Source organism: Porites lutea, chromosome 5, assembly GCF_958299795.1.
Source record: "Porites lutea chromosome 5, jaPorLute2.1, whole genome shotgun sequence".
NCBI lineage: Eukaryota > Metazoa > Cnidaria > Anthozoa > Scleractinia > Poritidae > Porites > Porites lutea.
The window spans coordinates 27,664,822-27,691,820 of NC_133205.1; the positions used below are offsets into that span (position 1 = coordinate 27,664,822).

Below are 26,999 nucleotides of genomic sequence, written 5' to 3' on the forward strand. Positions count from 1 at the left end.
ATCCGAGTCATGTAATTTAAAAGGTGCACACATGAAACTTAAAAAAACTTAATGGGAAAACTGTCATGGTTGCCTGGGGCTGTACTGGTAAGAATAAAAAGTGGATGCAGAGGAAAAGACTGCTGTAGTTAAAAGTTTAGAGCATAAAGCTCCTTGTTCAGAGGAACATTGTAAAGAAAGAGACCATGATTGGATAATGATAGAAATTATAAATTAAAGTTGATCAAATTTCTTATCTTAACATATTATCATAGGCTGGGTTGTATTTGCATGAATTAATGATACTACAGTTCCACAAATGCTATAAATTTAACTTTTTACTGCAGAAGAATTATGTAATCAATGTTTGAGTTGTAATCTTACTTTCACGCGTGTCCTTGCTAAGCTTTCCAACAAACAAAGTTTTATCAGGATCACCAGATACTCTCTTGTTTGGTTTATCTACAAGTTATGAACAAGAAATGGCAGAGTTAAACAAACTTTCACTGAGCTTCACATAGGCTGTTAAAGTGCCAGGAAAGATATCAATTAAACAATAGTAAACAAGGAAGTGGTGCATTGAAAAACCCTTATAAGTGGCTTGTGATCTCATTTATTATATTCTAAAAGTTTTTAGTTAAACTCAATTAGCTTTTTAAGCTACATATTGTCTACAGGCACTTCACTCAAATAATGATACAACTAGAAACAAATACTCCAAATAGAACAAAAAAAGGTTAAAAAACCCAGCTGGCCTGGCAGAAAGCAACTAGTTAGGCTCAAGCATAGCAGGGGATTTGACCTTGGGATGACCAAGAAACAAATCCTGTGAGTGGTCGGAGTGGGACTTGAACCCAGTACTGCTAGATGTCAAGTCCAATACACCAGTCACTTAGCTACGCTGCCTTCCTATATCTATCCCTATACCAAGTTCTCTCTTAAGGTCACAAGCAAACATAGGGCCATTTAAGGAGAATCTGTAAATATCAGATATCACTTGGGGATATTTTCTGGGTGTCCCTTTACAATTATTTCTGGAAAACGAAGATAACAGACACTTATGGTAGCAAGTTATATTGCTTTCTGTCAACTTGCTTTCTGATATCAAAAATGTTTTCTTTACTAAAATGTTGCTTTCTGAAGGGTCAAGTATTTTAGTTGTCTCATAGTTAGTTATAATTATTTTCCACAACCCACCATGTACCGAGGAATTAGAGAAGTCGGCAATTCAAGTCCTCTAAATTCCTGGTGATTCTGCTTAATTCCACGCACTTCAGTGGAACTTTCATTTTTAGAGATGACTGTATTTATTGAGTGCAACACTTTTCTATTCACTCAATTCTTTACTTACATTTTGCTTCCATAGCACGAGAAACAGCTTTATCATGCGGCAATGTGTCAGTTCCATCAATGCTACCAGCTTGCAAAGGGTGGTAAAACTTTGCTAAAGGGGTCCAGTTATTCCAAGTTGGAATTTCATACCCCACATCTACTTTGGTCACCTGATCACTCACTGATTCCATTTTAAAGAGTAACCAGTACAAATTTTCTCGAGCTAGTTTGTGACACGACCTCTACTGCTGAAATTGAGTTAAATATTCACAAAACTGTTACATATGCCAAGACCCATCCATCCAAGATCCGTCCGCCATGTTGGAAAATTGTAAGCTCGTTGGAGCCCGTTGTTTTCTGGGTAGGTTCAGGCCCAGTTTGTCACGTCCATTATTGTGGCGCGGTTTGTTTTGTTACCCGCGTTTTTATACGAGGGCATTAGATTTCTTGAACAGAGGATTCGCCAGTCCAGTTCTCAAAATGCGGGAAATTTGACGTGGTATTTGGCGTAACGCCTTTCTCTTGACTTTGAAGAGGGTTTAGGACCATGTGTAGAATCTGAAGCGAGTTAAATAGCGGCGTCAAAAAGAGAAATAATGGCGAAAGATAACGAGAGTTCGTCACGTGGAGATGAAGCTCTTCGCCTTCAAGTCACTAAAAATATCCGTGCTCTTCTTATTTCTGCACCACATGGTCTTACAGTGGCCGAAATACAAAAAGACTATAATACCTGGATGGGAAGACCGCTCCCGTTTCGTGAAATGGGCTACAAGACACCTTTAGACCTGCTCAAAGACTTGCCGAATGTCACTCGACCAACCTGGGAAAATGGCGTCTTGGTTTTGAGAGGTAGGCGGGTTATAAGCACAAGCTTAATTGTTCACAACTGATCGTACCAGCTAGAAAGAAGATTGTTATTCTGTATGTTTCAATGAACAGTTAAAGCTGTACATACAATACGTTTCAGTTCATTGTTTTATGTTATGACAATTCAAGCCAGCTGTTTTGGAAAAATTAAGAGCTTTCATCAGGAGTGTTCATCTAAGTACCATCTGCCCTGAGCAAATATACGAAATTAAATAAAAAAGCACACAAACATCAATTGCAATATGGCAATTGTTTTTAAACCTTAGGTAAAAAGTGTTACATTTTTCGGTGTGGAGTGTGTTGAGCATTTCAGAAACAAAAGAAAAAAGAAAGAAATCTCTTTGGTACAGCTGTCTTTGCATGATGATATTCCTTTCAAAGAAGTTTGGCAATGGTCATGCTAATATTAGGTGTATTGAGGATTTACATGTAAAAAGACAAAACCACCAAGAGAAGTTGGTAGGTCAGGTTGGAAAAGGTTTATTTGAAGGTTTGCTGGGAATAAAAAGTGCCAGGGGGGTACTCTGAATTTCAAGTGATGAGGATGATCAAAGGATTTTTTGGGGTTTGAAATTTTCAATTCTGGGACTTTTTTGGGGTGGGAAAAGTTGGCAAGTATTTTTTGGGTGGCTTGATTTAAGTAGGGATTATTTGGGGTATTTTTCATGTTATTTCAGTTAATGCTTTGTGGAAATTTTTGAGGCTCAGAAATTCTGCATGGGATTTTTTGGGGGTTAGTTTTTGGTCCAGGGATTTTTTGGGGGTTTTGTTGGAACCCCTAGGGATTTTTTTCGGTTTTTGGTTTTTGCCTCCATTCGATCATCCCCATTACTTGAATTCTGGAGTATGCCCCCCAGGTAAAAAGCCTCGAGTAACTTCTATCAAACTTGCAAGATTCTCTTTCAAATTACCTTTTATTTGCTTGTGTTCGTAAAATAGTTTGTATCTTGTCAATTTGCAGGGATCGCAGATGCTACAACAAGGCACATAGCTAGTCTAGTGGCTCGTCAAAAAAAGTCTGCTCCTAAGAGAAAAACTCGCCTTACTACATATCGCCCTGAACCAGAACCTGTAGTACCTCACTTTATAAGAACACAAATCAAAGAACTTTTAAGTGGTTATCCTTCGGGCTTGCTAGGGTCAATGTTTGCACTAGCATTTCATCGCAGGTTTGGTCAGGAACTCAGTTATGAAAAACTTAGATTTAAATCACTTGGTCATCTTCTTGAGTCAATGTCAGATATAGTGAGAATTGAGGATATGCGAGGTGGAGGATACAGAGTTTATGGGAAAACAAATGATAAAGTTAATTTAGGTATGTTAAATTCTGTAAACTTTTTTTTTGCCTTGGATAAATGCTAAGGCTATTTTCACTACTGATCAACACCTGATAGAGGTTAACCTAAAGCTAGGGTGTGACAAAAACCGGGGTTTCGTACAGAGTCTTAAATTCTTGAAAAAGTCTGGAAATTTGCCCAGCAATTTTCCAAAGCTGGAAAAAGTCTGGAAAATTGGTAACAAGTCTTGAGTTTTTTTCAAAGCTGCAACAAGTGCTTTATGAGTGAAAGTTTGTTTTTCATTTTGGTCAAATCTTATATAATCTCACAAGTACGTTTGCAGTGCATCGTGAAAAAAGCTTTGTTCCTGGGTTTTTAAGGTCTGTTTCGATCACCTATTTGACAACCTTGAGTCTGGAAAAAGAAGTTATTGTTTTGTAAAGAAGTCTGGAAGTCTTGAATTTTGGATCTGAAAATCTGTACAAACCCTGAAAGAATTAATACTGCCTGATAACCTTGGGCTTAAAGAGGAACCCCTTGGGCTATTCTCTTTTCTTTCAACAATTTGCTTGGTGGGCAATCAATAATATTAGTTTGTCACCTTTTAACCATTTAAGTCCCAATAGTGACTAACGTCAAATCCCTCCTAACGATATCCATACAATGTCAAGAGATTAGGTTATGAGAATTAGTAAAATGATCACCTAAGGGAAAATGCCTTGATCTTTTATCAAATTCTCTCAACTCATTCATGAAGGAAATGTATGGAGATCAGTTTGGAGAATTTGTATGTGGATATTGGGGCTTACAGGGTTAATAATTAGAGAAGTTCATTTATGAACCAAGATTTAGCTGCTCAGAAACCTTGGACTAGTTGATTGAGGGAACACCTTACCCTAAGTTGTTTTTCGTTTTATTGTCTCTTCTTGAAATAAGTGAAAGTGTTTCCAACTACATGTTAATGATGCTCTTTGCACTTTCAAGATTGACCAATCTGTGTTTATCCCAGAAAATGTAGTGATAGGAATAAAGTTATTTTTTCCTTGTTTATGTGCAGGTGTTAAAACTGCTGATCCAGGTGACAGCTTGCCAACCAGATCTGAAAGCACTCCAACATTTTCCCAAGCAACTGCTGAAAAGAGAAACTACAGACCCACGCCTAACAACAATAATAATAACAACACAATTAATAGAAGTAAACAAGAAACCATGTCTTCTATTAAAGTGAAGCTTGATAAAAGTAGTGGAATTGATGAACAGTTACAAGAGGAATGTAGACAGGTATGAGACATTGTGACAATGCCCTGTGAGGCTTTTCGGCATTAATAAAAAACAAATGTCTCTTTTTAATGATAAAATTGACCGTACTCCCGATTCATACCCGCCATCTTTGCACATGCTTTAGGATTGGTGGGATAAAAGCAATGTCATGTGGAATTTCAGGGGGCAAACAAGTGTTAAAATTTGCTAGTATGAGCAATCGAGGTAAAGTTTGTTTTTTTGATCAAAACGAGATGATGATTTAATAGTCCTGCAAAATGCACAGTTCAAGTTTCGTTTGAAAACTTAAGTGCTTTTCTTTCCTCACTCTGGGTTCATTAAAGCAGTGTGTAAAGAAAGTAGTGTCCGATAGCCCAGAGCTAGGGGATTTTGCTATTGGGCTAGTGAATTCTGTTTTTAACTTGACCGAAGGGTAGGTGATGTTTTTTGAGGAATTCGAATAACAGAAGAACTGTGAAATCAATTCTGCTAGTCAAAAAGTTTTTGGGGCTAGTTGATATGACATCTGGACTAGTAAATGCTGGCTTCAGCTTGGACGAATGGCAAGCTGTAAAAATGATTTTCTTTGCACCCTGTTAAAGGTTGTACCAGTAATCCATATTATCGCCAAGACCAGATATGTATAGAGTGTTTAGGTTTATTTAAGCCAGCTGGTATGTGATCTGTAATTCTCTATGCTATGTGAGGTTGGAGGTTTAGTTTAAAATACTCCTACTATAATAAGGAACTCTTAAATATTCAGTTTGTTAATTTTAAGGTGTTGGCTAGAAGACCCAATGGCATATGGGCAGCTCGTTTTGCAATAGAATTCAAGGTGTGTGGTTGGTAATCATATTGGTGTATTTGATTTGGAGATAATGGTTGTAGTTACATCTATGGCATAACTCAAGTTTACTTAAGTTAGTGTCAAGTTACATGATGACATACCTAACTGTAGTTAGTGCTTTCGGTTGACATTGCGGTCACACCACGCAGTTAACAACAGCAAGTTCTAATTAGCCTATGTAAATTTTTTGTTGTTTTTGGTTTCCCCCTTGCTTCACGCTTGGTTCTTATTTTGCATATTTATATATGGTCATCTAGCACGTGCAAAAAGAAGTGTCACATTCTGATTGGTTGTTTGTTTGTAAACTTAAGACTAACCCACGAACCCTGCTTGGGTGTAGCTATAGTTTGTCTGTATTGTTTTGGATCACCGAGACGTAAATTTTCTAACTATAGTTCAGGGTTGTCACTAAGATTTCAAGTTGCCGGGTAAATACAACAAGAAGGCGGGGAATCAAACGGCTAGGGATTTCTTTTGGTTCTATTTTTCTTCTATTTTCCAATAAAAGTAGCCGGGGGCCATTCTTTTAGTAGCCGGGGAAAATCCCCGGCCCCTGGCTCTTAATGACAACCCTGATAGTTAGAGCGAAGAGAGAAGCGCTCACATTACCGAAATAGCTAATAGCTAACTATAGTTATCCCCATCTTAACTATAGTTAGTAGCCCAGATGTGACTGCAGCCAATAAAAGTAGAAGGTTTTTGTCCATTTGTATTTTAAGAGCATGTAAATTGATGGCAGTCATTTAAGGGTCCTTGTGAAACATAAACTATACAAAAATAAATTAAGACTAGTTATTATTTAGAAGATAAAATAATTATTTAGCGTTTCCAATACTTGACCAATTCTCACTTACATGTAAAATATCCTCCTATTTCAGAAACTTCACAACAGAGAAATCAATATCAAGATGCTAGGTTTTAGTAGTATGATAGAGTTTATGTCTGCCATGCCAAATGTTGTTCGAATAGAAAGGCCTACCAAGCTTGACTGGCTTCTTTTTCTAGCTGGAAAAGGTTAGTTGTAAATGTGTTCTTTTTTTAAGTCTGGTCAAAATTCATTCTCTTCTTGTGATATCCGCTCTTTGATATATGATTTCCTTGAGTATTTTTTTGTTTACATCCTCTGTAGATGAAGACAAGGAAAATGAAACCACAAACTATTCAACAACGAATGGCGAAATTCCTGCTCCCATAGAAAAACCGAAAGATCCTGTTTCTCCAACTGTGCCTGGTAATCCTCTCAACTTACCTGATGGAGTGGGAAGGGGAGTATACTTCTCTAAAGTTAGACTTCCGGAGTGCGGATTCATCGAAGTCTGTGTTACCCATGTTATTGATCCTCACCATTTCTGGGTGATGACTATTGACAATTGGCCGAAGCTTAAAGCTCTTACTGAGGAGATGAGGTGAGTAGTTATTGGTTATGAGGGATTTGAATTGGAAGGTGGATAATTTAAGCGTGTGGATGACTTTTTTTAAGGCCCTTAACAATTTTTGGATTTAAAGACTTTCCTCCTGTCCCATCAGAATTATTTTCAGTTACATTGTACATTTGAGTCTATTTATAAACAGAATCCTAAAGGGGGGTCACATTGACCTTATTAAAAGCCTGTTAGGATTGACTTCCCATAGGCATTTGTCAAAAGATGCTTTGTGGAGTTATAAAAGGTTTGCTTCACACTGTTTAACCCCACTGTGTTGCACTAGATATTTATTCTAGTACCTCTCTCTAAGTAGCCAAAACAAATTATTGACTTTGGATTTCCTGTTTTGCAGGCAGTTTTATTCCGGTAGAGAAAGTGCAAGGTACAGAATGCCTGAGTGGTTCATTTCTGTTGGACAGGTGGGTGTGAGCAAGAGTAATGTGCTTCTTAAAAGTAATTATTGTTTGCTGTAAAGAAAGATAAAACCCAAAGAACTTCCTAGCTTTTCAATTTCCTGGCTGCTTATTGGTTATGCATGTAATTGGGAACTTGAATTATTAGGGTGTTCATTAGGCATCGGAGATTGGAGAATTCTCCATTAACTACACAGAATTCTCCAGCTAACGTTCAATAGCCTATGACTATTTTTTATTCACTGATGTGGAGCCTCTTTCAAAATATTCTCCTGTTACTTTACACCTTTCTCCTGCTACTAGAATTCTTAATGAGAACCCTGTGAAATCTTTGTGACAACCAGGGCGTGCTGACATTTTTTAGTCATGTTAAGGGACTTAACATTGTTGCATGACAACAATGCACTAGACCAACAGGTCAAAAAATTGTATTTCTTGCTGGGCTTGTGCAAAGTAAAGAAGGCATGAGGACATCCCTTCAGCTTCCCTCTTCGCAGAAATGGAAGGGATCCAACCTCCTTATTTTTGCTTTTCTAAGGAAACAAGGCATGACGCTTTTGGTAGCTCTTTTCAAAAAGAAAAAATAATGAGGCTTTTGTTTTTGCTGCTCTCCTGTATAGAGGAACATTGGGCCTAAAAAAAGGTCTTGTCCAGTCATCCAGGATAAGTAGATTTTCTTGCTTTGCAACTAACTTTGCAAGCTCACTTGCAAAAGGGTCCAGGCAAGTAATCTAGTAAGTAAATCACTAACTGAGACAAACAAGCATTGACCCTGGGCAAGCAAAATATAAGAGCTGCTTGTCCTTAATTTTTTTTTGAGGTCTGGAAAAAAGCATTCAGTCCTCCACAGGAAAATGTCACTAAGTTTAAAGGGTGTGGGACAAACCAAACAGTAAGATGTACTGGTTTACATTCATTGGTTGCTTTGAGAGCAGCTTGTTCGATAATTACATCTTTTTTGTTTATCAGGCATGTTGTGCACTCTTTGAGGATGGATCTTGGTATCGTGGCTTAGTTGTGGGTATACAGTCTGTTCACAGTATAGAGGTGTGTACTAAATTAGTGAATTATTTTACGATGTTGGCCAAAAGAGTGTCTGAGATAGCCTGAGAAGACAGTCCACATTTTGTGATGCCGCCGGTGGTTTCCCCTGCGAAATGATGTCTGAGAAATGAGCACAGAAAATCCATTCTGATGATGCAACACTTCCCAGATCTGGGTAGTGCCTCTGATTGGTTGAAGCAAATATTCAACCAATCAGAATAACTACCCTAATTTGGGATGTGATGCATTATAAGTATGGAATTTTTGCACCTGTTTCGATAGTAGATCCATCATCTTCAGTGTTACATTTTGTGAAATTGCTGTTGAGTTTAAATTGCGCACAATGTTACAAAGTTTGTTACATTGTGTTGGCAATATTGTGTCTCAGATGTCCTTTCACAGGGAAACCAGAGGCGGCATTGCTAAATGTTGGATACTTCCTCAGGTTACCTCTACGTTATTGTTTGGTGTCCTGCATTTGGCTTATTTAATATTGAAGTTTCTTTTTTCGGGGCTTATTCTAGAAATAATTGGTTTATGGGACTCTGTAGGCGCTGATTTTAAAGTTTAGTGAATGGTTAATACATTTAGCAAAATACTTATGATTTCTATTTGGGGCACACTAGATTGGAGGAACTGGAATATTTGAATTCAGACTCTCTTGATTAAGTTGTGTGCGTTGTATACTCTTTCATGTAGCCTCTTTTTCTTACAATGATTGAGCCTTTGGGTGTTTTGTTGACAGGTTTTTTATGTAGACTATGGAAACACAGCTAGAGTGCCTTTATCAAGTCTCCGAGTTCTAAGGTGAGGCCAACTGACTCCAGTTACAGTTTTACATGGTAACTTTAGTTACATGAAGGAAGGTGATGTACAAACTGGCAGAGAATGTTGTAACTATAACTTTACTTTTTTTTGTTTAGGTCACAGTTTCTGAAATTACCAGCCCAGGCTTTACCCAGCAAGTTAGCATACATTCAACCATTTGAAGGGGTGAGATCTTTTACTAACAGAAATGTGTCACTGCTCAAGAAAGATTAAGGGTATAACTTGACTAGGCCTATTGTAATTTGTTGGTTAAGACGTTTAAGGACACTATGGAATCTAAGGCAAATCTGTGGGACTGTTTTGGGTTTTTTATTGTAATTTGAAGGGGGTAAATGGCAAACTGTTGTTGCTGGAAGTTTCTGCACATTGTAAGTGTTCATCCTGGGCACTTCCCCAAAAATTGAACATTTTTGCGGAAAATGCTCTTACATCAAACAGGTGCTCCGCATAAGTTAATTTTAAAATCATTTATGCTGGTAAATTAACTTCTGTATAGTTTTAAAAGCAGTCAATCTTGGGGTGTGTTTATTTTTCTTTTCCTTGTGATACCTAACCAACGTTACCATCTCTTGTTATTTGCTCCCCTTTTGCAATATAGAGCATTACAGGAATATAATTCTGATCTGCTGATGTCAATGTAATGCTCAGATGAAAATTTCTTTCCATGGATTGATATTTGCACAAGGCAAATCAATAAATGTTATTGTTGTTATTATTATTATTATTATTATTATTATTATTAAACTACCACTTTTGCCACCATTCTATAATTACCAATGTTGCTGATTCACTTGATATATCTTTCATTCTCTTAATATAACATATTTTGTAGCGATGTAATTGCAAACTGTCCATGATTAATATGTACTTACCGTGATGTCAATTCTGTGCCGCAATTTAATCTGATTCACCAGGGGGAAGAGTGGTCTCCAGCTGCTACCCATAGATTTTATCATTTGACAAAGAACTATAAGCATCTGGTTGGGATTGTTTGTGGCGTAAAGGTAAGAATGTAATCTCGTGAGCAAAAATACTCCACTTTCATTTGTAGGAATAGGCAATGTCAAAACACGTCATTGTTGTCTGAAAGTAAAGCATGGTGATTGCTTCAAAACTGGGTAAAAAGTTACTTGGAAATTACAGTCACTGCAGTCACTTTTCAGTGATGGCAGTGATCATTTTGACGAGTGATTGCAAATCTGTTGTAAGGCTTATGTCTATTACTATGACCGTTCTAATGGCTGCAACTTTATTGATCTTAGGAGCCATAATAACTTAAGGAAACCAAGCGTAAGGTTGACCCTGCAGAGTTCTACCAAAGTATAAATCTGTATTTAATGTCGCAGTTCCTTAGCTACACTTTAAATATAAGGTTAACCATTCGCTCCTGGAGATTTTGCCGAAAAACGCGTTTTGAAGCTAGTCGAGTGGTTCTCTGGTCACTGTTGTGCTATAAAGAGCTAAAACTTACCTCAAACCGGTTTACAGATCGTACACTTCATGGCCTTCTGATCGAGATGCAAAATATCAGCTTGCGAAGTTCGGGCATGCGCAGAAAGCAAAATTTTGACATAGTTTTTGGGTTGAAAAGTGACACAGCAGTCTTGACTTTTACTTTTCGCTTTCTCTCCTCCCCTCTTTTTTCGCTTTTCTTGCCTCATTTTTTTTTTTCTCTTGCTGGGCATTTAGTGGGCTTCATTTTGGTGGGAATAGTTTTTAGGAAAGCTTTTAGGATCTTAGGATTAGGTGAAAGGAAAGGTAGGTGGGCAATGGAACAAGATTTTCATGGAAATTTTCAGGTCAATGTTACATGGTTTTTTGCCTCTTTCTCCGGTGTCCTTGATTGAATTGTGCTCATTCTGGTATGGTTTGAAAGATCTCTTCACTCTGCACAAGTTAGTGGAAAAAGTTGTCCTTGACCGTTAAAACTGATGACGTCACAAAGGGTAGAAAGGACGTGGATCCGCACGGGCGGTTCAGGGGCGAATGGGTTAAGTAAAAACATGACAAGAAGACATATGGCGTAAAGGGGGGAGCACCGCTCTGCAATCGGCATGGCAGACAACGTCCATAGTGTGATCATAAAGCCTAATCCCCAGCCTTATTTTTAAAGATCCGCGGCAGATCAGACAAGTTCTAGGTAGGTCCAAAACATACATTTTGCAGCCCAACTCTTGACGGCACTATGAGCTAAGACCACCGGCCAGCATTGTGCAAGTTAATGGAATGAGTGAAAGCAATATATTGCTCAAGCTGCTTTATTGTGTTCCAGGTACGAGAACGCAACCCCTAATTTGTGTTGGGTGTTCTGTGCATTATTGGGTGACCTGTGCAATTAATAAGGGAGGTTTTTTTGAGATTGCATTTTCGTTCGTCGTCGACACACATTTGCCTCGCTTTGAGGCGCTTGCTTAAGTTTTGCCTCACTTTGACGCACTAACTCATGTGGTGATTCTTGTGTCCTCGGCGTTCATCTTTCAAAGGTTTGCCAAGGTCTGATATTCTTCATAAAGCGTTCATCTTTTAAAAAGTTTGCTGAATCTTCTTAAAGCATACATCGATCTGTGATTGCTGAATCGTCCAAAGCTTTCATCTTTCAGGAGTTTCCTGTTAAATTTTACTTTGGATTAAGCCTTCATATCTTTCAGCATGGTTCGTCACTGTCTTTGGAAAATGTCTGCAACTACTGGTGCATGCATCAAACCGGGTTTAGTTTGGCGGCCGTTAAGCCACAAAGTAAATTTACCGAGTTGTGTAGCTCGGCGGCCGTTTTGTCACAAAGTAAATTTACGAGTTGTGTAGCTCGGCGGCCGTTGTGCCACAAAGTAAATCTACTGAGATGTGAAGCTCAGCGGCGCCATTTGACCATGACTTGTGATATTTTCGGCACCGGACAAACGAACACTTTAACTCTGTGTTATTTATTAGGAAAAACTTATAAATCAGCCCACAGTAGCGCCACTCTCGAGTCACTGAAATCAACACACTCGACCAAATTACTGGAGAAGTTATTGAAGTGAGCCGCACACACATTCCATTGAAGGCTTTGCTAGGGTTAGTGCGAAGTTTGAATTCAGATGTGAAAGCTTTTAAACCAGTAAATTCAATGTAATTCATTTTGTCAACAGTTGATGATTGGATGCTGTTAAAAATAACAGAAAAAATAATCCGAAGAAATGTTTTTGAAGACAGAAAAAGAATCCCGGGTTAAGAACTAATCGGCCTTTGAGAAACTGCGCCCTGTAACTCGCGCCAGTAAAACAAAAATGTTCCATTTACACGTCTGACGCTGGCCAATGTCTCTTCCGATTAAAAGCACTTGACACCGAACCATACGATATCTTTCGAAAACGTTCTTAAAATGATACACAGTTTAAATAGAGGTCTCGCTGTACGCAACCCTTACCTTCAAAATATGCCATAATCATATTTATCTACATCGCAACCACCCTTCCGCCTCAACAAACATATTGAACGCACTCTCCTAAGCTCCGATTACTCCTAGTCTTTATATACGAGTCAACACCACCGGCACGTGCTGGAATAATGGCAATTCAAGATTGTCAAAATAAAATTGTGTTAAAAACAAAGCTTGGGGAAGTCGTTGCGAGACTTGAACCAAAAGCGAATAAAGAGTGGTGAGCCCACGTTTATTGATAAAAACAATAAAACATCTCCAATTGAGATTTACAAAAAACTTCATTACAGAACTAAACCTTCGAAATTGGCAATATAGCTAAGAATGAGAGACAGAATTTTTACAAGACCTTTTAGTTAACTTGGTGTCTGAGGGTAAGCCAATGATAAATGTTGTACCACTGAATGCAGGGAGCACATGAGGTGCTCCACGAGGTGAACATGTAGATAATTATTTTAACTAGCCATACAGAGCAAGTGATACATAATTATGAAGCCAGCTAGATTGAAACATAAACTAACATTTTCTATTTTGTCTAGTAATTTCCTACACTAAACAGTGATTTAATGTACAATAGGTAAAGGTTAAACTACATACACAGAGGTGATGGCACGATGTTGCGTGACCTATCCCTGACAAACTTAAACAGTATCAAGCTCCACTAACTGCGTTTTGCAATTGTGTTGTGAAACTTTCTCTGTGAATATGGCCCAGGATCTTATAACGTTTGCCTCAGTATGGCACTGTGCTTAGAGCACAACTTTTATTAATCAAATGATTCTTTTCTTGTTATTCAGGAAGGCACACTATCTCTTTGTCTCTGTGACACTAATGCTGAGGAAGACATACACATCAATGATGAACTTGTGTCCAATGAGTATGCTATCTGTCCAGAGATAAATTCTCCTGAAACATCTTCAGCTGGGCAGGTACATTATCCTTTAGTGTATTACTGTTACATATCATGCTCTCTCTTTAAGGGGGATACCTTTCTGAGACATACTTTTCTTTTGATGATTTTTCCTCATACTCTATTTCCATAAATATCAAGCTTCAGTCAAAGGAGAGGAAGGAGGGGGAGGTGCGAAAAAAAAAAGTGAAAAAAAAAGGATGCAGCAGGGGCATCTTACTTGATTGTTCAACCAAATGTGGGTGGATCCTTATTCAGGAAGAGTCCTTATAAGGGCATTGGTACATACTGGCCAGAAGTCTAGTTGTCCGTCATGATGACGGTAGAGTTCCTTCAAGCAGTCTGTCTTGGCTCCCATTACCCTTTTGAAGGCACCTTGATACCCACACACCCAGTACTACACAGACCTAGCTCTGAGAAAATGTCATTTGTATTCGTTTTTCCAGGATCATGATAGAAGAGAAGATTCACAGCAGACCGAAGAGCAAAGACAACAGCGGGTAGCACCAGGCCCCAGCTCATTTACCCCAGAGCAGTTAATGTACTTAAATCAACAAGCTTGTTTTGCCGCATGCACGCCTTATGCCAGCCATTCACTTCCACAAGGTTAGCATTATAAAACCATCAATCAAGCTAAGTTATGTTGAAGTTGTTGTTGCAGCTGTAACTCGATCAGCTTGCTAATAGCTAAGATATTTTATGTAATATATGTTGTGGTGCAATTTCATCCTTGGTTTAAATTTTATTTTCCTTTGTTTTTGGGTGAGGTAATGCATGATAATGAGTTTAAAACAAAGGAAAATAAAATTCAAACAAACGATAAATTGAACCACAACATATATACATGCATTTTTTTATCTATGGTAACCAAAAGTAAATGTGGATGAACCTCGATGTGCGACCACCTCTTCTCATAAGCAACCACCTCTCATAAATGATCACCTCCTGTCTGCTGTCTGCAACCACAATCACTTTTTGGGGCTGATGGTTTAATAAATTTCTATTGTTTTTAACCTCTTGTAAGTGAATACTTCACGCATGGTTTGATCTCTATATTTGCTTTGTGTATTGTGTGACTCAAAGTATGTAAAAAACTTTTAACATCAACATGGAACCACACATATCGTTGCTTAAAAGTTTCATGCAATGAATGTTATAACATTAAAATAGTAGATGTGTTGGGACCGCTTCTTGGAAGAGAAGAGACCCCCTGTGGTTTGATTCTTGTCAACGTCCACCTCCCATAAGTTACCACTAAGTCTTCACATTTTGGGTGGTAGCTTATGGAAGGTGCAACTGTGGTAACTATATACTAGCATGAAATACTGTTGAGTGACTTAAGCAGTGTTCTGAAACTCAAAGTTGTTGAGTCCCTTATGTCAGTCTTGAATTATTAACACTTGTCTTGGCTACTGATATCCACTTTCTCTCTAAATGTCCTGTGCCATAAGACTACAGCTGGTTATTTCCAATGCTTGGTTCCAGAACTTTAATGACAGCATTAAACATTTCCGTTTTTTTTTTTTAGTACACTTGTGAGTCATTATTTTTTATTTTCCAGAGTTTCCTCAGTCAATGACAGCTCCATATCCACAAGACATTGCAAGGTAACTGTCGTGAATCAACTTGGATGTAGTGTATCTAATGGATATAAAGTAGAGACATATATTAAGATTTTTTTAAAAGCACTTTGGCAAATCTCAATAGCACAGTAGAAATTTTCAAAGAAGAGGTATGTTTGCTTGAGATGTTTTATCACCTTTTAAAAACCTGTGACAGTTATGTCTGTAAGTGGCTGGAAATACGAGTAATGTACCCTAACCCTAATTCAGGGTTAAGTAGCTTAAGAAAATGGCAGACATTTTGCAACATCACCAATGTTTTCCCCTTGAAATGATGGCTCAAGAAAGAGTGTAGAAATTCCATACTGATGATGTGTCACTACCCTGGCAGATCTGGGTAGTGTTTCTGATTAGTTAATAAAATTGCTTTAACCAATCAGAAGCACTCCCCACATCTGGGTAGTGACCCCAGGGGGGGGGGGGGGGGGAGGGGGTACTCAGGATTTCAAGTGACGGGGATGATCGAAGGATTTTTTTGGGTTTGAAATTTTCTATTCCGGGATTTTTTGGGGTACGAAAATTTGGCAAGTATTTTTTTGGGTAGCTTGATTTGAGTAGGGATTTTTTGGGGGTATTAAAAAGAATCGGTAGTGCCCTGGCTGCGTAGTTCTGCGAATAAAGTACAAACAAACGTGTTTTTTCTGCTGTTTAATAGTTAACTATGGTGTCGCATTACATGGCACGTGTTATACAATAGTCTGCATTGTCCCATGGTGCCCGGCCGTGTACAAGACTTCAACTGCTTCAATTCAGTCAATTGGCTTTACCGTCACTGGAATTCCGTTTTGCTTTAGTGAACTTTTGATTTCTTTCGCTTATGACTTGTAATATTTGTAATTAACTTAGTAAAGTTATTTGTTATGTTCTTACCTGGGTTGGTCTTGTTTAGAGTTATTCATAACGTTACTGTTGAAACAAAACCGTTCTTGGGTGTCTCTAGCACCCGCTCTAGCTTGTTAAAATGACTGCCAGATGACGGAAAGGATACATTCAGATGGTATGATGAATAAACAAACACGAGTGTTCAATTTCCAATGTTTTTCTTTGTGTTATAGCATTACCCCTTTCAGGAACTTTTAAGGGCCACAAAATTGTCACAGGATTTTTTGGGGGTTAATTTTTTGTCCAGGGATTTTTTTGGATTTTGCTGGAAGCCCTAGGGATTTTTTTGGGTCTTGACTATTGGCTCCATTCGATCATCCCCGTCACTTGAAATCCCGAGTACCCCCCCTGGGGTAGCGACACATCATCAGTATGGAATTTCTGCACTAGTCCCTCTGACATCATTTCACAGGGAAATCATTGGTGGCATAATTTGCAAAATGTTGGCTGTTCTCTCAGGAGTTAGGTTTCTACCTGAGGGTTACCGTTGAAATGGATGTTTTCATAGCATTGTTGCTGCAGGTGGTGAGATCACCAAATTATTGATGAAATACAAAAGATAAAAAAAGAAGCAATACCCACACTACAACGCTATAGCTAATCAGAAATGGTTTCGCCATCACCAACAAAAACCCCAAATTTAATTTGAAGCTTAAAAGTAATTAACTGAGAGCCCTCTCAGGAGACAGTTTTTGGTGGTACAGCTTGTACTACATGGGCATCAGCAGGTCTCAACCCACTGTGAACCTTAGCCATAATAAAGTATTATTACAGTGAAAGTCATTCACATTTCTGTTAATTTCCTTGTTCTATCTGATTTTACTTCTTGTCAGCTGGTTGAATCAGACAGCGCAATACACCAATCACCTTGTCAATCCACAGCCCATTCAAGGTAGGTCTTGGCAAACAATATATTATGTTTTCTGCTTAGATGCCTGTAGAAATGACAAATGGGCATGTATCGGTACACAGTACATGCACAAAAGCTACAATCAGGGACAAAAGTAGTTGACACAGTTGTTTAAAACGGGTGCTTTTAACAAACATTTCATTCATTTATTATTTCATTCCTTTTAAACGCCGTAAATCCCCCAAACCCCCCCAATCAATGTTGTCTGAAGTAAAAAAAAGACTTGAGGGTCCAAAATTCAACATTGATTTTGGGGGCAAGGGGTTGGGGTAGACAGGGGAAGGGGATAAGTATATCCACTATGCAAAAAGGGGCCATTTTACGGAACTGTGTCAACACTTTTGTCCCTCATTGTCTGAATGTAAAATTGTGCTACTGCACACAAGTTGAGCCGTGTATAACACTGATTTTAACTGAAATTAAAGGAATCAATGACATAATTATGTTATTGGTGGTGGGGGTGACATAGACTTATTCGCGACCGAATTATAGGGCCAATTCGAATTACGCGATGACGTAATAAAAGGGCTGCGATATCCAGAATTAACGTCGATATGGTTTACAAGCTAAAAGCTGACGCTGAATCTCGCGCCTATGTACAACTTTTGATGAATTTCAAGGGGGTGCTTACTGAAAATATTTTTAATAAAGTGGATATTTCTCGTTCTTCACTTTATCCTATTGTTAAGGCCCAAACTATCACGGATAGGGTAAGGATTGACACGTAGTGGGGATAGTCACTGGCCCGCCACGGAAATATGGAGCGTTAGTGAGGAGCGGCCGTCACTGCGTTCATTATCGAAACTACGGAAAAGTGAAGGTAATTTCATGGCCAATTCAATAAAAAAACTAAGGACAGCGTAGCAAACATTGCAAGTGTACACGAAAACAATTACTTTCAATCTCACCTCGTGACACCCTGTGTGACATGATAACGCAACGCAAATAGCGTGACATAAGCGCATATGTCTGTGTATTTCGACTGCATTTCTCAAGCGAAACCCTGTGTTTTTGTGTATTGTCGGCAGAGAAAATGAAAAGAGAGCTTTAAAACGTGAACTGGTATTTGACTCTCAAAGAAAACGACAGCTCAAACTGAGGAAAACACTGCTTCCTTCGTGTTACAACGGTTAACCACGTTTTGGCAAACGGAAAGTACTATTAGTCTGTTATGACCTCTTAATGTCGATATGTATTCTCGTGGTTAACCGTTGAAACTCCTTATTTGCACCACATCGCTGGAATTTTTCTCGCCAAGAATACGTATTGCCAAGCACTTTCTACATAGCGGAATCTTCTTTTGCATTTTGTGAGGAATTAGCGCATAAAAAAGGAAAATTTTCCAGCGCACGGCCGTCATCGATCACGTGTTATCCCGCTTTGCTTGTCATCAGGTGAACTTCTGGGCCAAAGTCATTGCTGTTTTGGCGATGATACAAACTGGTCTGTCTATTTTGAAAACAATTTATTTGGCATTATGTGATTTACGAGCTGGGAAATGAAATAGTTGTCCTTCCAACATCAATAAACAATCATGCCACTGAATAAATGGCAGGCGGTCCTGTAAAATCATTACCAAAGTACATTCCTAACCTCGACGCCTACCTACGCTAAAGGTTTGGATCAGTTAGGTTAGAAAAGGTCTCAAAAAAATTAAAAAACACATCTATATGTAGGGCACAGCACAAACGGCTAGCCCATCATTTATGAGGTTCATAACCTGTATATTGTTCACGTCTTTTCACTAATGGCAAAGGTCAATGTCAAAAATATTACATGTCCCCTCTGTTACTCTGCAGTACTTCATTCGCTTAAGTTAACCATTTACCAGAACAATTTTCATTGTACCTTAATGTTTCCATCCTTTTTCCACTATTGATAATACTTGTGAAAACATTACATCCGCAGCAACGGCATTGATCACAACACAAATCATTTCGTCTCGACCCGACAGGGTATCAGGAACGCGCGCCGGGGTACAAGATTAAGTAATGACATACGCTTCGTACATTTCACTCTACGCATACTACAAATCAGGACGAAACTCTATAAATTGATATTTAAAAACAAACAATTTGGCCCATAGAGTAACGTCATCGCACAAAAATTCAGCAGCGTCAAAAATCTAGCCGGAAAACACAGATACATATTTCAGACAATCAGGGACAAAAGTAGTTGACACAGTTGTTTAAAACGGGTGCTTTTAACAAACATTTCATTCATTTATTATTTCATTCCTTTTAAACGCCGTAAATCCCCCAAACCCCCCCAATCAATGTTGTCTGAAGTAAAAAAAAGACTTGAGGGTCCAAAATTCAACATTGATTTTGGGGGCAAGGGGTTGGGGTAGACAGGGGAAGGGGATAAGTATATCCACTATGCAAAAAGGGGCCATTTTACGGAACTGTGTCAACACTTTTGTCCCTCATTGTAGTTCTTTACAGAATTTTGAACATGTCAAATCATGGTTTCACTTCTTTTGCAAACTATAGCCTCAATAAATGGTGAGTGTAAAAGGAAACATCAAAAGTTTAAACTGCTAGCTATCCCATCTGAGAGGAAATGTCAAGTTTGTTTGCTTCTGTTAATTTACAAACTTATAGTGTAAAGCTTTCTTGTGTTGATCTTCATAAGTGCTGAGCATCATTTTTCGTTAGTTTTCACAAACATTAATAACATTTTGCTTTTGTTATCTTTCTCCACAATTTTACTTTGGGCAATTGTTATCTTTTTAGAAAAAACAAACAGCAAAACAAAAAATTCAGCAACGATAAATCAGAAAAGCTGTTTTCGATACTTTGAAGTGTTTTCTTAACTTTAAAGACATCAACACTAGGGTTTTCTAGAATTCTTACCCTAAACTTTGGCAAAACACCATGCCAGCCATTTTGCTTCTGTCTTCAGGATCACACATGACTTTGTAGGAAAAGAATATCACTGAATAGTGTGAACTACCAAACCAATCAGATTGCTTGAATCATTAAGATCGATCGCTGAGTGTGTATTATTTCAGACAAATTAAAAGATTGCTTATTTTTTTCAGTTCAATGTAGTGATGACCTGGATTTTATGGAACAAATCAATCAGGAATTGGAGGAACCCACTCTCAGCCAAGAAGGAGTTGTGAAAAGGTCAGCCATTACACAGTGTACTTGTTTTTAAGTCCAGCTTCTTAACACATGATGGAGTTTTACCATACTGTGTCACTCATTATGAGTTTGCCTTGTGTGAGATTTAAGTTGTAGGCACCAAAGTATTTATTAATAAATCTCAGATCTGTGGTTTACTTGCTTTTGTAGGATCCAGTTAGCAAATGATTATTTCTTCCATGTTGTTAATTTTGAGGGGAAACCCTACGTGATCAGTGCTGAAATCTCTGCTCTTTTCTGGGATAGTGACCTCCTGAGGTCTATGGTATGTAAAAACCACTGCTTTGAGAAACATTACCTGCTATACTACAGATGAGCACCTCATTTTAAAGTTCTTGTTGCTATTTTGTCTTATGAGCTCTTTAAGTTCCAATAGTGAGCAACATCAATTTTCTCCTAACGATACCCATACATTGTCATGAGATGAGGTTATGAGAATTTTGAAAATGATCACCTGAGAGAAAATACTTTGATCTTTTATCAAATTCTCTCAACTCATTCTTTAAGGAAATGTATAGAGATCAGTTTGGAGAATTGGTATGTGGATATTGGGGCTTAAAGGGCCACTTTCTTCTCTCCCCAAGGTGGACGTTATGGAGAGGTTCAAATGTATAATTATTTTATTTTTTTCATTTTTACTTAAGCTTTCTTTATCGGTTTTTAGACAAATGATATTAATGAAATTGATTTTGAAAACTAGTAGTAATCTCAGATTAGGAAGTACGTTTGAGCTTTTTTAGGTTTACTGTCAAAGGTGACGTTATTTCCTAATAAATTGATGCTGTAAAACGCTTCCTATAAATTTTTTAAAGAAGAAACAAAATAAAACAAAATGACTGCAAAAAAAAAAAGTCTCACCAGGCAGGAGTCGAACCCGAGACCTACATGGTGTAAGGGCAACGCATTATCCAGTGCGCCACGCAAGCATTGCTAAGACTGTATGTAAAATTAATTGTATTTAACATTTTTGTGACCACAAGATAAATTATTGAAGATGGTGCAGAAAATGCAGACTTACAATGAAATGAATACCACAAAAGGTCGCCCTTGAATACCACAGGAATCCCAAGATTATGTGCTGCATTCTCATAACGTCAAACGCCATAAAAGTTATTCTTATTTTGTTTTTTATTATTTTCTCTTCATTGTGGCATGAAATTCTGATATGCAGCTGACAAATAAACTATGCATTCTATTACTTTAGCTTCGTCAGAAGAAAAAAGCTATAGCCAAGGTGGTGGTGTCATACACTGAAAATGAAGAACTGTTTAAAGTTCTTGTCAGGTCAGAGTTAGTGTCAGTTTATACCATGTATTTTCTTTAATGAGCTTGAGTATTTGACTGAGAAAAAAGGGTGAAATTTGTGGTGTTATTTCAGATGCAAAGTTCCAGGTGTAACAGATGGAAATGAGCCCAGGAGTTTTGTTACACTTTATGAATTTGAAGGGTGAGAAATATATTATACTCATTATCTAGCCAAGTTGTTGCATGATCTACAAATTTCTATTAACATAATTAAAGTATTTCATGTGGCAGGCCTATGACTGACATTCTGAGATAACCCATAGATTTTGTAGTTGTGCAATCATTTGAATAAAGTCAGTGGTCAAGTATACATCTAGTATGGTTACAGGTCAAAATTGAATTCAGGTAAAAAATTTTTAACCTAGGTTGATTCTCAATCTCTGTTGTGTCCTAGCCCGAATTATTCATGAATTAGGGCTAGGAAACTAAAGAATTTGAGAATCAAACTGGGTTAAAAAATTTTAACTTATATAATTTTGACCTGTAACATACACTGGATCACTACAAGCTGCAACAATGCAAAACATTGATCAAAATAGGTACTATGAAAAAATCTCAGTGAAAGTTAGAGTGGATTTTCACTGTTGTATAATTTTTAAGTCTGTGCACAGGTAAAATTTGTGTGCGTAAATAAAATAGAGGCAATGTATGAAAAGCTACGTGTAAACATCAAAGTTGAGGGCGAAAATTCATGTACACACTTTGCTGCTATTGAAAATGCTAACTGATATGTTCAGAATTATTGAGGGTCTTCCACAACCTTATTTCATTTCTCATCCATATTGGTCCACTGCCATGAGAAATAATTTAATTCCCCTAAATTTATATCTATAAATTTTGCCTGCAAGTTATTGCATAGATAGAACGTCTATGTTGCAGTAAATTTTTTATTTCAGTTAATTTTGTTTTTCCTGTGTTTTAAATTCATTAGCATACATTACTATACCCCATAACAATGGAAAATTATAAATTAACTGAAATGAAAAATTGACTACAACATATATACCTGTTCTTATGTTAACTGGTGATAAAAATTTTATCTTCATTTGACTCCAGACTTCCAGAAATTTTGAGAACTTTTGACCATCCTTCTGAATTGCTGCAGTCACATCTGTTGGATGAGATAGATAGTTTCAAGAGGGAAGAAGAAAATTACTGGTTTTTAAAGGTACTGTAAATGAAAATTAAATCCTTTACTTCCCAAACCTTCAAACATACTGGCTTTGTTAGTAATTCATTCTCCTTACCTTTATTAAAGTACTATTATATTACAGCAAAAGTCATTTAAGCAATAGAAAATGTTTTCCGTGTTTACATAGCCTGATATAAACACGACAGGGGTTGGGAGAATTCGAGACAGTTATGCAAACCCGAGACCAATTCTCCCAATCCCTCGAGTGTTTATATCAGGCTATGCAAACACAGGAAAAAAGTTTTCTATTGCTTTTATAAAATAACTCTCCCAAGAAAAAATGCAAACTCTTTGTTACGGTCCTGATTAAAAGAGAAATTCTTACCAGTTGCAAAGTCTTATACACAAAGTCTTGCACTAGTAATCAGTTCTTGTTTTGCAAAAAGATGCTTTCCAAAATATGGATTTTTCTTGCTTAAAATGTCAGCTTAAGCGAAAAAAATAGACACACCTTCTTTGTAACGATTTTCCAAGTTTCAGCCGACGAAGGAATGGGTAAATAAAGTAAACTTGTCGAGTTTTGAACTTGAAAACTTTTTCAAATTTGTGCTTGTGGGATTAGCGCACGAAAAGCAAAACATCTTGATGCCACAACCATGTCTACATACTCTCATGCAAACACTCCTCTCGGCCAATCAGAGCGTGCGTACTATCTTTTTAAATGGTTATATTTCAGCAAAAGGAGGAGCAACAGGGATCAGAGACAGGAAGCAGTTCAGAAGATCAATTGTCTGAAACTGAACTTGGGATTGAAGAGCTACAGCTGCTTCTGCAGGCTATGCAGTTTAGAAGGTCTGTAAATATATTATAATTATTTATGGTAATTGTATCGAGTGGAGTACAATAATTATTTTGGTCTGAAATCATACATGTTTTTTTTTAAAATCAGACAAGTGTGCAGTGTGAGTTTGATTTCAAATCATAAGTATGATTTCAGACCAAAATTGCAATTGCCATTTTGAAATTGCAGAATTCAGCCACCACCGAGATTTTGATGATCTAGCAGCTGGTGTGTTGAAAAGTAGAAAAGAACTTTTCTTCTCATTTTGTATTTTGATGAAATGATGCAATTTAGAACAGATGTGATTTAGAGCAAACAATAGTGTGATTTGTGAATAAATGCACTGCTGACAGCCAACTGGGTTGCAGTGATCACCAGTGATTTCAATGTTTGTCTGGATGTTTGCAAATTATTTCCTTGTGTACTTATTTTGCTCTTAAATACTTTCATTTGTGTAGTGCTTTCATGTCATGTGAATTGCCCCTTATTCATCAATAGGAAAATTTGTTAGAATACAGCTATAGATATGTACAATATTATCCAAAGGAGTCAGCAAGGGGCATAGAGTAAGTGACTATTACCCCTTACAGGAGCACACAGACTACTAGCACCCAATCAGGGGCGGTTGTGGGAGAGAATCACCAATGAGCTAAGAAATTGTCTCTTGTCCTTTTAGGAAACGCATTCTGCAGGGATTGATGACTGGCGGTCACACAACATGTGCTACTGGTGGTACGGTCGATGAACTACAGGAAGTGGAAATGAAAATTGAAGGGCTGAAACAGGAAATACATCATAAAGAAATCAAAAGCTAGTGAGTGACAAGTCTATTGCTTCTATTGCTAGTCTCAGTGGCTTCAAACTGAACATTTAAGTAGATAAACTAATTTTTCATGTACAGTTGAACCTCTCCTCAACCTTGGGGACAGAAGAAAGTGGCCGTTGTAGTGAGGTTCAAACAAGAGTCGATGTGTGGACTGTCCGCCAAAAAAAGTGGCTATTGTTGAGAGGTGGGCGTGGCTGTTAGTGGAGGTGTGACTGTAAAAAATTTATTTCAACCAAATGAGAGCTAATAAGGAGTTTGAACTGTGGTCATGGTTTGAGGCCTCCACTGTTGCCCAGGAGGGATGCCTTTAAAGAACAATGATTTCCTGCCCTACTTGTTACGTAGGGAAAAGGATCGCATGATGATGATGAACCTCATTTATCCTATTATTTTGGAGCTAGGGCTTAAATACTAAGAATTCACAAACTACTTCTTAATATTGAGCTGAAACAAGCATTGGAAAGAAAAGATGTTTAAAAATGTATAATGTAAATCAGTTACACAGGAAAGGAAAACCTGACTTGTGACTTTTAGTTTGTTTTTGTCATTGATGAATACATTCAAAAATTTACCAGTGGTGTAGAAAATGAACTAAAAAATGTCTTTTCTGACTTCTGCAGATTGCTAAGTTGTGCTGGCTAAAGTTTCACAAGTTCAACCAGTTTACTGTCAGGAATTTTCCAGCTTCAAAATGCCGACGATCAATGAACTGGCAAAGGGCCCAAATTAATTAGTAATTGTGCATAAAAGTTTAAAAAGTTACAATGTAAAAGAACATTTTCGAATGGTCCTTTCCCAAATACCCACAAAAAACATGCTCCAAACTTGAGGCCTTTGGTTGACAAAATATTTTGATACAGTAATTGGAATAATTTTGTCCATCCCAGCCTCAGTCTCATTTCATTGTGTGGGCTATAGTGGGATTGCAGGAAGGGTTTAGTTTTTAAACTTTGCACAAGGTCATTCAATAAGAAATGTTAATGTAATACAGTATTTTATATAGAAATGTAACTGTCACATCATATTTTTTTAACAGTTATCTCAAGTTAATGGGATATTAATTTTGAAATTACAAGAGAAGTGCCTTTTATAGTAAGTTAACTTTTCAACCACTGTTATGAACTCCTCCCCCCCCCCCCCCCTCAATTGTTACAAGGTCTTAATAAGTACCCCATCCCATTCCTTAGGGTCTGGACCTAACCCTAACCCTTACCCCCCCTTAGCATAATACTAATACAGCAACTTGAGCCACCTGCCACCATAAAAAGACTAAAGGAGGGAATTTAGAAAATGAAAAAGTTTAGATTGTTTATTCTGCAGTTTGTATATGAACATGTGTTTCAGACAAGTAAGTAATTTATTACATTATATAGAATATAGGAATAGAAATACAGATGCCTATACATTTAATGGAAGGTGTTTCAAATGAGTTGGCCAGTTGTATTTTCTAGTGTTATTTTATTCAATACATTTTATGAGGACATCAGCCATACCCAGCTACATTAGGTTGAGAAATGATGACCATTTTTTTGCTCTTTTACCAACTAGTTAAAAGATGCATAAGGAGAATAGTTTTTCTTACAACTGAAATGCTAATAAAAGACATGATTTGCGTTGTTTTTGTTCATGTAGTTTAGTGGTTGCCAGAGTCGTGACATCAGGAAATTCTCTGAATGTGGTTGAGCAACTTTGAAAAAAATGTGATCTTTCAGTCCTTCTATCAAAATGAGGACAACCTTAGATTTATAAAAAAAAATGGTTGCAGTCACTTTGAGACAACACAACAAGAACAACGGTACATGTAATCAAATTTTGATTCAGTTTTTTTTTTTTTTGTACATAAAAAGGTGAAGTCTCCTTGTGAGTAGCTGGCCTCAGTTGTTCAAAAGGTGAATAACGCTATCCACCTGATAAAATTCTATCCATTGGGTAGCACAATTAGTTTTCCTAATGCTTGTCTGCTAGATAGTGATTTATCCTGTGGGTAGCACTATTCCAGCATTTGAACAACTGGGGCCAGGTGTTTAACTTGGCCAGTTTCAATTAGACAAGTTATTCAAAAGAATCCTTTAAGCTTGTTTTGTAAATAGCATTAGTGTATTATTTTATGGCTTGTTGATAAATTTGGTGTGGCATGAATGAAATCTTCCTGCAAAATATTTTTAATGGGAATGTTAGCAACAAAAGGACTAACCTTAACTGTAATAGTTAGTTTTCTTCATCATCTTGTTGTTTTTCAAATGTTAAAATGTTGAGTTGTTGTAGCACAAAATAAAACAAAACGATTACTTCTGGTTCATTTTACTAAACACAACATTAAATGGTTGTATTGTCATACCCCTTAAAGCAGTCACTGCTACAGGGCAGGTACATCACTGGTTCGTCAGTTCCAGATAAATATATTTGCCAAATATATATAATAAATATACATAATTCTTTTCTTAAATCTTGACTCTATGGTGGACAAGATTTCAGATAAGATTAGATTATGTTGCCTATCAAAAATGTGGGAACTTTTCTACCCTTTTTATACCGTAATTGATGATCACATTTGTTCTCCCTGACAGTTGTTAGACCAAAATAAATGACCTCTCCACCTGTTTTTTTTTTATGACACCTCGCTTACCCTTTCCGCTTATGACCCCACACTTCTTGAAGAAAAGTTAAACAAAGACTTGGATGAGGTTCAAAAAAGGCTGAAATCCAATAAACTGACATTAAATGTCAAAAAGA

General features: G+C 37.4%; 2 protein-coding genes across 2 annotated transcripts in view; one reads left to right on the forward strand and one right to left on the reverse strand.

Moving 5' to 3' along the window:
• The window catches only part of LOC140937269 (U11/U12 small nuclear ribonucleoprotein 35 kDa protein-like), a 4,759-nt gene extending 3,122 nt beyond the window's left edge, over positions 1 to 1,637 (reverse strand). Inside the window, exons 1-2 of the mRNA XM_073386811.1 lie at positions 1,331 to 1,637; positions 364 to 441 (exon numbers count right to left, since the gene is read on the reverse strand). Of these exons, the coding sequence (XP_073242912.1) occupies positions 364 to 441; positions 1,331 to 1,502 (250 nt within the window). The 5' untranslated portion in view covers positions 1,503 to 1,637. The remainder of the gene's footprint in view (positions 1 to 363; positions 442 to 1,330) is intronic.
• An 85-nt stretch (positions 1,638 to 1,722) lies between these two features.
• LOC140937043 (tudor domain-containing protein 5-like) lies at positions 1,723 to 26,554 on the forward strand. The gene is made up of 23 exons (XM_073386570.1): positions 1,723 to 2,160; positions 3,140 to 3,493; positions 4,513 to 4,736; positions 5,494 to 5,550; positions 6,441 to 6,576; positions 6,692 to 6,968; positions 7,339 to 7,405; positions 8,369 to 8,446; positions 9,189 to 9,250; positions 9,367 to 9,436; positions 10,186 to 10,275; positions 13,487 to 13,618; positions 14,046 to 14,205; positions 15,161 to 15,206; positions 16,937 to 16,995; positions 20,057 to 20,144; positions 20,313 to 20,427; positions 21,367 to 21,446; positions 21,541 to 21,609; positions 22,524 to 22,635; positions 23,336 to 23,451; positions 24,117 to 24,254; positions 24,887 to 26,554. Coding segments are annotated over exons 1-23 (2,784 nt in total). The 5' UTR covers positions 1,723 to 1,907; the 3' UTR covers positions 24,888 to 26,554.
• Positions 26,555 to 26,999: the final 445 nt, after the last annotated feature.